Genomic DNA, 13925 nt, shown 5'->3' on the forward strand with positions numbered 1-13925 from the left:
ACAATAAAATGTTCTCAGTCATTATTACTGTTGATAAATGAATATTCAAACCTTGATTTGTGCAGAGAATTATTAAAAATTAATTTTCTATGGATCTTCAAATTTTCTGGGATTAGAAGAATGTGGGAGAATAATTGTCACAGTATACCATTTTATTATATACAATAAAATGTGTAATTTGTCTTATCACATTAAGTAATTTTATTATTATTCAACAGTCATTATTACTGTTGAAAAACGAATATTCAAACCTTGATTTGTACAAAGAATTATTAAAAATTAATTTTCTATGGATCTTCACATTTTTTGGGATTAGGAGAATGTGGGGGAATAATGGTCACTGTATGCCAATTTAATATATACAGTAACATGTTCTAATTTGTCTTATCAAATTAAGTAATGTTATTATTAATCAACAGCCATTATTACTGTTGAAAAAAGAATATTCAAACCTTTATTTGTACAAAGAATTATTAAAAATTAATTTTCTGTGGATCTTCAAATTTTCTGAGATTAGGAGAATATGGAAGAATAATAATCACTGTATGCCAATTTAATATATACAATAAAATGTTCTAATTTGTCTTATCAAATTAAGTAATGTTATTATTATTCAACAGTCATTATTACTGTTGAAAAGTGAATATTCAAACCTTGATTTGTGCAGAGAATTATTAAAAATTAATTTTCTTTGGATCTTCAAATTTTCTGGGATTAGGAGAATGTGGGAGAATAATAATCACTGTATGCCAATTTAATATATACAATAAAATGTTCTATTTTGTATTATCAAATTAAGTAATGTTATTATTATTCAACAGTCATTATTACTGTTGAAAAACGAATATTCAAACCTTGATTTGTACAAAGAATTATTAAAAATTAATTTTCTATAGATCTTCAAATTTTCTGGGATTAGGAGAATGTGGAAGAATAATAATCACTGTATGCCAATTTAATATATACAATAAAATGTTCTAATTTGTCTTATCAAATTAAGTAATGTTATTATTACTCAACAGTCATTATTACTATTGAAAAACGAATATTCAAACTTTGATTTGTACAAAGAATTATTAAAAATTAATTTTCTATAGATTTTCAAATTTTATGGGATTAGGAGAATGTGGGAGAATAATAATTATTGTATGCCAATTTAATATTTACAATAAAATGTTCTATTTTGTCTTATCAAATTAAGTAATGTTATTATTATTCAATAGTTACTGTTCAAAAAAGAAAATTCAAACCTTGATTTGTACAAAGAATTATTAAAAATTAATTTTCTATGGATCTTCAAATTTTCTGGGATTAGAAGAATGTGAGAGAATAATAATCACTGTATGCCAATTTAATATATACAATAAAATGTTCTATTTTGTATTATCAAATTAAGTAATGTTATTATTATTCAACAGTCATTATTGCTGTTGAAAAACGAATATTCAAACCTTGATTTGTACAAAGAATTATTAAAAATTAATTTTCTATGGATCTTCAAATTTTCTGGGATTAGGAGAATGTGGGAAAATAATAATCATTGTATGCCAATTTAATATATACAATACAATGTTCTAATTTGTCTTATCAAATTAAGTAATGTTATTATTATTCATCAGTCACTATTAATGTTGAAAAAAAGAATATTCAAACCTTGATTTGTACAAAGAATTATTAAAAATTAATTTTCTATGGTTCTTCAAATTTTTTGGGATTAAGAGAACGTGGGAGAATAATAGTCACTGTATATATACAATACAATGTTCTGAGACTATGAGAAGAATATTGGTGAGTAATAGACACTGTAAACAATTTAAATTATACTATTAAAGTATCCATTTAGCACCAGATACTTAATTTTTATATAATATTTATACATTATTATATTATATTTTTATCGTTGAATATTATTTCAATTTTTCAATGATTTGTTCATAAAAAATATTTTTAATTATCATATTTAAATCGTTCTTCCATTAAAGTGTTGGTGTTCTTCAGTGGTGTCACAGTCGATTAATTTCAAGACAAGCTGGCAATGCATAGTAAACATATCCTTGGGACACACCCTCCTTCTTCCGAGGCAGTTTAATTGTCCCACAGTAATTATGTTTCCCCGCGTTATTGGTTTAAGTGTTCGAAATCCGCTACCGCATACGCAACGGGCAACGTTATTATTATGTCATTGGTAACGTAATGACCACGAGGCACGCAACACAAAATCAACCAGTTTATTATTAAGAAATAATTTAAATCGACGTTTACCTCAACGGCAATAATTAGATTATGCAAATTGTCGATGTAATTAGTGTGATTAAAATGAAAATTAAGCAAAGCTTTAATTGGATTTCTCTCAATAATTACATTGTAAATCAAATCAACGTTGCACATTGATTAATACGGTGGTACTTAACTGCGGTAAACTTACTGTCGGAAATGCAAAAATTTTACAGCCCACATGGGCTTATTACCCGTAAGATTGTAGCCTATCTGATCCAATTTATCAAGATTCAAATTGATAACGACCACTACTATAGAGTGGTAGTCATAAATGGGGTAAATTAATAAAGGAAACGCAACCAACTCCAAGATAATTCTAATCTTTTTATCGGGACCACTACTACGAGGGTCCCAATAAATTTCAACCCTGCGGAGAATTCGGACGCGTCCGACAAATTGCAGACAACGTGGAATGTTGAGTGAGATATCTCGTCTCGGACACGATACACTAATTTCGGTCTGCCAGATAACCCCATTCGGTGGTTTACTACTGTCCTCCGGTTATTTATTGCGGGGTTAAGTGCATCCGGTTTATTTTTTCTTAAAGCAAAATAAACGGCAACGGTGTATAATTATTATTAATAGCAATTGTTCATTGTTGTATGGTTAATAAGCGAAATTGCCTGGAATTATTATGTAATTACGCCAATAAAAACTTAATGAAGTTATTAATATTTTATTAGGTATTAATAATTGGAATCCTAGGAATTATATTAATTGTTTCAAGTCAGGAAATGTGCATGTTAATCACGGCATCCTCGATTTGTTTATTAATTACATTAACGGACAAACAAATTAATATTAAAAAAAATTAGTTTTTTTGTTATAAATTATAAAAATATGACGCGTTACGCACTTTTACACGCGTAAACACATGTATGTAACCCAGGTCGTAAATTATAGGAACAATAATGTGGGAATTGTATCTAATTAAGGTGATATTAAACGGCCATAATTACATTTAATTAGTGTGCATATCTGAACTCGTTACGAATGTAAAGTAGCAACAGATTTGCTGATTGTATTTTATTAAGATTGTTACAGAAAATTGGTTATTTTTATGTTTGTAATTCATTCATTTTAATTGCAAGCCAAGGTTTATACAAATTTCGATCGAGTAATAATAACAGTTTGATAATAATGGGATTATTCAAGCGTGGAGTTAAATTGTATCTAATTAAGTCGAAAACAATGTGAAAAACGATGAAATATTTAAATTAAAGTGTTACCAAACTATTTAATGAGTTTTTCTAAAAATGTTAATAAAAATTGTAACAAAACTAGAGAATTTATATTGTAAAAAAATTAAAAAATGAATAAAAATATATGATTGTGTTAAAAATTAGTAATGGTGCTAAATATATTATATAAGAAATATAATAATAGTATAAGCAAAATAGAGACACAAAAGTTTGACTTGAAAATTAGTAATGGTGCTAAATTTAGTTCTAAACAAGTAATATTTTGCCCATTTTAGTAACAACTAAATGTCGCCTTCGGCGAGAAATACTGATCTAACTACTGTTTCAAGCACTATTTCACTCAATTATTGATGTTATCTCCCGTTCTAAAGTAAATAAGGATGCTCGTTAACATCCTTTTCATCTAATCAAATTTTTGCTCCCAACCGAAGATACGGGTATCACCGGCCGCAATAAAAACAATTATTAAACTTTATTATTTCATGCTTAGCTCTATTATGCACGGTAGTTTCGAGGAAGAAATGGAAGAACAAATTAAACATGATAATTAAAAATATTTTTATAGATAAATTATTGAAAAATTACAGTGTATATGGTGATAAATTTATCATTATCAGACTAAACAATTCATCAAGTTTAAAAAGTTTAAATAAAAATTGAAATGGTGATAAACGATTTTTATTTTTATTGGAATGATGCTAATTTCATAATATTATAATAACATAGAGTATATTAAATAATTAAAATGTATTAAGCAACTGAATTTGATTTTAGAATCAACTAAAACTACAAAAATGGTATTAATAGAATTACTTACTAATCAATTTAATACAGTTTAACTAAGAATTTTAATAAAAATGATCAAAAAATAAAGAATTACAAATTTATATAGTTAAAAATTAGTAATGGTGCCACAAAAAAGGTGTTAATAGTGTTATTAACTAATTTAATACAGATTAACTAAGAATTTTAATAAAAATAATAAAAAACTAAAGACTTACAAGTTAATAAAATTTAAAAAATTAAAATACAAATAGAAATATACCAGGTTGGGTTAAAAATTAGTAATGGTGCTAAATGTATAATTTAAGAAATATTAGAACGATTTTAATTTTTATTTTAATGAAGCTAATTTCAAATTGGTATAACAATGGAGTATATTTAATAAGTAAAATGTATTATATTTGTAGTTTAAGCAAATGAATTTTAGTCTAAAATATTCTTCTTAACTTTGAGACCACAAATAAGGTGTTAATAGTGTTACTAACTAATTTAATATAGTTTAAGTAAGAATTTTAATAAAAATAATAAAAAAAAACTAAAGACTTATAAGTTAACAAAATTAAAAAAATTAAAATACGAATAGACATGTAACAGGTAGGGTTAAAAATTAGTAATGGTGTTAAATGTATTATTTAAAAAATATTAGAACGATTTTGATTTTTATTGTAATAATGCTAAGCTCAAAATGTTACAATAATAAGTAAAATGTATTAAATCAACATAGAAGCATAAAAATTTGACTTTAAAATTAGTAATGGTGCTAAATTTAGTTCTAAACAAGTAATATTTGTCCATTTTAGCCTTCAGCGACGAATACTGATATAACTACTGTTTCAAGCACTATTTCACTCAACTATTGATGTTATCTCCCGTGCTAAAGTAAATAAGGATGCTCGTTAACATCCTTTTCATCTAATCAAATTTTTGCTCCCAACCGAAGATACGGGTATCACCGACCGCAATAAAAACAATTATTAAACTTTATTATTGCATACTTAGCTCTATTATGCACGGTAGTTTCGAGGAAGAAATGGAAGAACAAATTAAACATGATAATTAAAAATATTTTTATAGATAAATTATTGAAAAATTACAGTGTATATGGTGATATATTTATCATTATCAGACTAAACAATTCATCAAGTTTAAAAAGTTTAAATAAAAATTGAAATGGTGATAAACGATTTTTATTTTTATTGGAATGATGCTAATTTCATAATATTATAATAACATAGAGTATATTAAATAATTAAAATGTATTAAGCAACTGAATTTGATTTTAGAATCAACTAAAACTACAAAAATGGTATTAATAGAATTACTTACTAACCAATTTAATACAGTTTAACTAAGAATTTTAATAAAAATGATCAAAAAATAAAGAATTACAAATTTATATAGTTAAAAATTAGTAATGGTGCCACAAAAAAGGTGTTAATAGTGTTATTAACTAATTTAATACAGATTAACTAAGAATTTTAATAAAAATAATAAAAAACTAAAGACTTACAAGTTAATAAAATTTAAAAAATTAAAATACAAATAGAAATATACCAGGTTGGGTTAAAAATTAGTAATGGTGCTAAATGTATAATTTAAGAAATATTAGAACGATTTTAATTTTTATTTTAATGAAGCTAATTTCAAATTGGTATAACAATGGAGTATATTTAATAAGTAAAATGTATTATATTTGTAGTTTAAGCAAATGAATTTTAGTCTAAAATATTCTTCTTAACTTTGAGACCACAAATAAGGTGTTAATAGTGTTACTAACTAATTTAATATAGTTTAAGTAAGAATTTTAATAAAAATAATAAAAAAAAAACTAAAGACTTATAAGTTAACAAAATTAAAAAAATTAAAATACGAATAGAAATGTAACAGGTAGGGTTAAAAATTAGTAATGGTGTTAAATGTATTATTTAAAAAATATTAGAACGATTTTGATTTTTATTGTAATAATGCTAAGCTCAAAATGTTACAATAATAAGTAAAATGTATTAAATCAACATAGAAGCATAAAAATTTGACTTTAAAATTAGTAATGGTGCTAAATTTAGTTCTAAACAAGTAATATTTGTCCATTTTAGCCTTCAGCGACGAATACTGATATAACTACTGTTTCAAGCACTATTTCACTCAACTATTGATGTTATCTCCCGTGCTAAAGTAAATAAGGATGCTCGTTAACATCCTTTTCATCTAATCAAATTTTTGCTTCCAACCAAAGATACGGGTATCACCGGCCGCAATAAAAACAATTATTAAACTTTATTATTGCATACTTAGCTCTATTATGCACGGTAGTTTCGAGAGGCCGATTAACGTTTTTACGGTTCCCGTTTTATTCGTCCGCATTAACACCAACTGAAGGCATTAAATGCGTCGTAAAACACAGCCACTTCATTCCACGTAAGAACAAACCAACAAGGTTAAGGCGAAGAACGAAATTACCATCTCGCGGAACGTTTCAAATTATTGGGAATTTTGAGGTAAACACCTGTATCGGTTTTCCGGTTAGAGTAACTCGCAACATCCGGCGGGCCTTACCCCTGTTTGCCGATTGGTGGTAATTTACCGATTCGGTTGATGCCTATAAACGCAGTTATTAAATTAATTTTGTAACGTTGTATTTTTTTTTTTTTTTTTTTCGGACGGACGGGCTATTAATTTCTTAACCGGCGTAATTAACGCATAATGCGACATATGCTAATGATCCAGCGCCACAACGACGCTATTAATCTTAAACAGTTAGTGCGGCAAGATGATTTATACGCATCAGTATTTATGAATATTGAGGATTTAGTTTAAGTCGGTTTTAATTCAGATCAAATTAACAGGAAATGATTACACGCATTAAGTCATTGAAATGTATATTATTTATTATACAGTTTTATGTTAATTAGATTAAAATGCGACGATGATTTATTCGCACAACTCCATGCTGGCTTCAGCTGTTTTTCGTTACTAAATTCTGATCTGACAATTTAATTATATGGCAGTGGTTCAAACTGGGTGCGTTTGCTAATTTAAAAGACGTGTGGGATAATTTAGTGTCCGATCAATTTGCAATGTATTACGGATTCATTAGTAAAGAAATTATTGAAATCAATTTACATACGAGTGTTTTGTGCCATAAAATTTTGTTTAGGTTTACGTCTAATCAATTGACAAGTATATATAACAAGTCATTAAAAAGTATTTAAACAAATTTACATAAACTTTTATCCATGATTAAAAAAACAAGTTTTTTATAAAAAAATAAATTAAAACGTACTTTGTTTATATATTCATTTTGACATCAGGGAGATGGCCTATCATTTAGGTTAAATGAAAAATTTGTAGACTTTTACTGTCTCTGTCAAAATTCAGTCGAATCAAACGGTTTTTGATTGGTATATTTATTTAGGACTAAATTTAACACCATTTTTTATTTTCAAGTATTTTTTTATATTGATATTTTAATCATTTTAATTTTATTTATTTATAATTATTTAGATTATTGCCAATTTTTAAATAACAGAAAAAACTGATTATATGAAAAGGATATTGACGAGATAAAATCAATAGTTACTGTATTAAATTGGTTAGTAACACCATTAGCACCATTTTTGTAGTCTCAGAATTAACAAAAATATTCTAGAGTCAAATTCATTTGCTTGTACTATTAATTTAATATATTTTAGTGATTCAATATACCCTATTATATTAACAATTTGAAATGAGTATCGTTGCAAGGAGTCCAATTCATTTGCTTGTACTATTAATTTAATATATTTTACTTATTCAATATACCCTATTATTATAAAAATTTGAAATGAGTATCATTACAACAAAAATTAAAGTCCTAATATTTCTAAAATAATACATTTAGCACTATTACTAATTTTTAACTCATCCTTATATATTTCTATTCATATTATAATTTTATTAACTTTGTAAATTTATAATTCATTGGTTTTTTGATCAGTTTTATTAAAATTATTAGTTAAACTGTATTAAATTGGTTAGTAATACTATTAGCACCATTTTTGTTGTCTCAGAGTTAACAAAATTATTCTAAAGTCAAATTCATTTCTTGTACTAATAATTAATATATTTTACTGATTCAATATACCTTATTATTATAAAAATTTGAAATGAGTATCATTACAACAAAAATTAAAGTCCTTCTAATATTTCTAAAATAATACATTTAGCACTATTACTAATTTTTAACTCATCCTTATATATTTCTATTCATATTATAATTTTATTAACTTTGTAAATTTATAATTCATTGGTTTTTTGATCAGTTTTATTAAAATTATTAGTTAAACTGTATTAAATTGGTTAGTAACACAATTAGCACCATTTTTGTAGTCTCAGAGTTAACAAAAATATTCTAGAGTCAAATTCATTTGCTTGTACTATTAATTTAATATATTTTACTTATTCAATATACCCTATTATTATAAAAAATTGAAATGAGTCTCATTACAATAATAATTAAAGTCGTTCTAATATTTCTAAAATAATACATTTAGCACTATTACTAATTTTTAACTCATCCTTAAATATTTTTATTCATATTATAATTTTTGTAACTTTGTAAATTTATAATTCATTCGTTTTTTTTTGATCATTTTTATTAAAATTCTTAGTTAAACTGTATTAAATTGGTTAGTAACACAATTAGCACCATTTTTGTAGTCTCAGAATTAACAAAAATATTCTAGAGTCAAATTCATTTGCTTGTACTAATAATTTAATATATTTTACTGATTCAATATACCTTATTATTATAAAAATTTGAAATGAGTATCATTACAACAAAAATTAAAGTCGTTCTAATATTTCTAAAATAATACATTTAGCACTATTACTAATTTTTAACTCATCCTTATATATTTCTATTCATATTATAATTTTTGTAACTTTGTAAATTTATAATTCATTCGTTTTTTTGATCATTTTTATTAAAATTCTTAGTTAAACTGTATTAAATTGGTTAGTAACACAATTAGCACCATTTTTGTAGTCTCAGAATTAACAAAAATATTCTAGAGTTAAATTCATTTGCTTGTACTATTAATTTAATATATTTTACTGATTCAATATACCCTATTATTATAAAAAATTGAAATGAGTATCATTACAATAATAATTAAAGTCGTTCTAATATTTCTAAAATAATACATTTAGCACTATTACTAATTTTTAACTCATCCTTAAATATTTTTATTCATATTATAATTTTTGTAACTTTGTAAATTTATAATTCATTCGTTTTTTTTTGATCATTTTTATTAAAATTCTTAGTTAAACTGTATTAAATTGGTTAGTAACACAATTAGCACCATTTTTGTAGTCTCAGAATTAACAAAAATATTCTAGAGTCAAATTCATTTGCTTGTACTAATAATTTAATATATTTTACTGATTCAATATACCTTATTATTATAAAAATTTGAAATGAGTATCATTACAACAAAAATTAAAGTCGTTCTAATATTTCTAAAATAATACATTTAGCACTATTACTAATTTTTAACTCATCCTTATATATTTCTATTCATATTATAATTTTTGTAACTTTGTAAATTTATAATTCATTCGTTTTTTTGATCATTTTTATTAAAATTCTTAGTTAAACTGTATTAAATTGGTTAGTAACACAATTAGCACCATTTTTGTAGTCTCAGAATTAACAAAAATATTCTAGAGTTAAATTCATTTGCTTGTACTATTAATTTAATATATTTTACTGATTCAATATACCCTATTATTATAAAAAATTGAAATGAGTATCATTACAATAATAATTAAAGTCGTTCTAATATTTCTAAAATAATACATTTAGCACTATTACTAATTTTTAACTCATCCTTAAATATTTTTATTCATATTATAATTTTTGTAACTTTGTAAATTTATAATTCATTCGTTTTTTTTTGATCATTTTTATTAAAATTCTTAGTTAAACTGTATTAAATTGGTTAGTAACACAATTAGCACCATTTTTGTAGTCTCAGAATTAACAAAAATATTCTAGAGTCAAATTCATTTGCTTGTACTAATAATTTAATATATTTTACTGATTCAATATACCTTATTATTATAAAAATTTGAAATGAGTATCATTACAACAAAAATTAAAGTCGTTCTAATATTTCTAAAATAATACATTTAGCACTATTACTAATTTTTAACTCATCCTTATATATTTCTATTCATATTATAATTTTTGTAACTTTGTAAATTTATAATTCATTCGTTTTTTTGATCATTTTTATTAAAATTCTTAGTTAAACTGTATTAAATTGGTTAGTAACACAATTAGCACCATTTTTGTAGTCTCAGAATTAACAAAAATATTCTAGAGTCAAATTCATTTGCTTGTACTATTAATTTAATATATTTTACTTATTCAATATACCCTATTATTATAAAAATTTGAAATGAGTATCATTACAACAAAAATTAAAGTCGTTCTAATATTTCTAAAATAATACATTCAGCACTATTACTAATTTTTAACTCATCATTAAATATTTCTATTCATATTATAATTTTTGTAACTTTGTAAATTTATAATTCATTCGTTTTTTGATCATTTTTATTAAAATTCTTAGTTAAACTGTATTAAATTGGTTAGTAACACTATTAGCACCATTTTTGTAGTCTCAGAGTTAACAAAATTATTCTAAAGTCAAAATCATTTGCTTGTACTATTAATTTAATATATTTTACTTATTCAATATACTCTATTATTATAACAATTTGAAATGAGCATCATTACAATAAAAATCAAAGACGTTCTAATACTTCTTAAATAATACATTTAGGACTATTACTAATTTTTAACTCAACCTTGTATATTTCTATTCATATTTTGATTTTTTATATATTTATAATTTTTTATTTTTTTGTTAAAATCTTATTCATTATTTTATAATAATTTTATTATTATTAATTTGATGCTGAAAAAATAGATTTTTCATAAATTTGTTCACAAATATTTAATTTCCATCAAAATCATGACCAAAGTGGACTAGACAAAAAAAATTACTTTGAGACAAAAGATTGTAAAATTCTCGAAAACAAAAACATACCTAGTGAAGACGTCGGGATAGTGGGTCCTGGAGAAGGCCTTCTCCAACTCCTCCAACTGGTAACTGGTGAACGTGGTCCTGTAACGTCTCTGCTTCCTCTTCGGCGCGAACTCGTCGGGCTCGGCCTCGCTGCCGTCACTTTGATCGGCACCAGCTGGCCTGGGTTCCGAACCGGCGTTCGGCGTTATCTCCTCTGATACGCCCATGATCTCTGGGTTGCCTTCAGATGGAATAGATTCTGTAACAAAACGGCGAACGTTTAACGGACGACAAAGGTGGAAATGGGTCATTTGTGCATCGGCCGTTCGGATTTCGGATGCGATAACCGTGTTAAGATTTTAATGGTGTGTTGTTTAATAACACCAACTGGTTTTGCAAGGGTATTAAATATTGATTGAAATGGTTCAATGGATGCGAGGAGGATAAATTATTAATTAACGTAATAAGATTATCTTCGATATTTTAACGCTACATTATGTTAATAGCGTCATGAAAGATGGATGGCTTGATTGGACCGTAAGTATCTGGCTTGTAACGTGTTTTTTTTTATTATTATTATTCCGAAGCTGTATGTAAATAACGTACGGTTCGATTATCGGCGAATGTTTTTAATTAAACTGAAGTCGCCACTTTTCGGTGAGTAAAAAGATGATTGTTATAATTGGATGATGAAGCCGCGGCTCAGTACAATAGAGGAGAGATCTTTAATTTTCGTAATTTCGCAAATTGCCATGATTATGTTCAAGTACAAAGTAGATGTCTCATGTTTTAAACCACCTTCACCCAACAACTCAACCATAGTATACTCAGTAACATATAAAATGGAAAACATAGATCCACTAGGCTGATTTTATTGGTTTTTAGCTTTGGCATTGATCTAATGATCTACTTAATGCTGAAGGTTCCCAAAATTTGGAAAGGAAGAGCTGAATTTGGAAGTCTTCTCCCTATAATGTTCCTGCACGTGTTTAACTGGTAACAAGTCCGGAGATTGTGCTGGACATAACAATATATTAGCATTGGAATGTCAGAAACACCCCAAAGTAACCTACACAATATGAGGTTGGGCAATATCTTGTTAAAAAACTGGATTTCGAAGGGCCCTGAGGTAAAGAACAAAGGACACCCTTTAGGAGCTTCAATTGTTCACACTTCTCCACAAGTAATGGCGGATTTCGTCTTGCTCCTCTATACCTTCTGACAGATACTCGATCATCATCAACCTAGGCTCATCATTGAAGACTCCATTCACTCCAAATTTTGACGACAATGCTGTAATGTGAGATGAACATCTTCCTGAGCCTCTTGTACGTCATTCACGACCTTCTTCAGACCTTCAAGTTGGATGACTAAAATTTGCCCGCCTTCATACTAATAGCATACTGGGAATACGTTCACCTCCAACAGTTTCACTTAACAACAGAGGCCGAAGTATACTCAATAACGCAGAAAATAGAATACATACATCCAGTGGTCAGATTTTATTGGTTTTCCGCCTTGGCTTTGATCTAATGATCTACTTAACGCTGAAAGTTCCCAAAGTTTGGGAAGGAAGAGCTGAATTTGGAAGTCTTCTGTCTATAATGTTCCTGCACGTGTTCAGCTTGTAACAAGTCTGGAGATTGTGCAGGACATAACAATATATTAGCATTGGAATGTCAGAAACACCCCAAAGTAACCTACACAATGTGAGGTTGGGCAATATCTTGTTGAAAAAACTGGATTTTGAAGGGTCCTAAGATAAAGCACGAAGGACACCTTTTAGGAGCTTCAATTGTTCACACTTCTCCACAAGTAATGGCGGATTTCGTCTTGCTCCTCTGTACCTTCTGACAGATGCTCGACCATCATCAACCTAGGCTCATCATTGAAGACTTCATTCACTCCAATCTTTGACGACAATGCTGTAATGTGAGATGGACATCTTCCTGAGCCTCTTATACGTCATTCACGACCTTCTTCAGACCTTCAAGTTGGATGACTAAAATTTGCCCGCCTTCATACTAATAGCATACTGGGAATACGTTCACCTCCAACAGTTTCACTTAACAACAGAGGCCGAAGTATACTCAATAACGCAGAAAATAGAATACATACATTCAGTGGTCAGATTTTATTGGTTTTCAGCCTTGGCATTGATCTAATGATCTACTTAACGCTGAAAGTTCCCAAAGTTTGGGAAGGAAGAGCTGAATTTGGAAGTCTTCTGTCTATAATGTTCCTGCACGTGTTCAACTGGTAACAAGTCTGGAGATTGTGCAGGACATAACAATATATTAGCATTGGAATGTCTGAAACACTCCAAAGTAACCTACACAATGTGAGGTTGGGCAATATTTTGTTGAAAAACTGGATTTTGAAGGGCCCTAAGGTAAAGCACGAAGGACGCCCTTTAGGAGCTTCAATTGTTCACACTTCTCCACAAGTAATGGCGGATTTCGTCTTGCTCCTCTATACCTTCTGAAAGATACTCGACCATCATCAACCTAGGCTCATCATTGAAGACTCCATTCATTCCAATCTTTGACGACAATGCTGTAATGTGAGATGGACATCTTCCTGAGCC

General features: G+C 27.1%; 1 protein-coding gene across 3 annotated transcripts in view; it reads right to left on the reverse strand.

The window, feature by feature from the left end:
• LOC109603675 (homeobox protein aristaless-like) overlaps positions 1-13925 on the reverse strand; it is a 158939-nt gene that overhangs the window by 24223 nt on the left and 120791 nt on the right. For all 3 annotated transcript variants that reach the window (XM_049966456.1, XM_049966454.1, XM_049966455.1), the window contains exon 3: positions 11360-11597. In XM_049966456.1, the coding sequence (XP_049822413.1) occupies positions 11360-11597 (238 nt within the window). The remainder of the gene's footprint in view (positions 1-11359; positions 11598-13925) is intronic.

The sequence above is a fragment of the Aethina tumida genome, chromosome 4 (genome assembly GCF_024364675.1).
Source record: "Aethina tumida isolate Nest 87 chromosome 4, icAetTumi1.1, whole genome shotgun sequence".
Lineage (NCBI taxonomy): Eukaryota > Metazoa > Arthropoda > Insecta > Coleoptera > Nitidulidae > Aethina > Aethina tumida.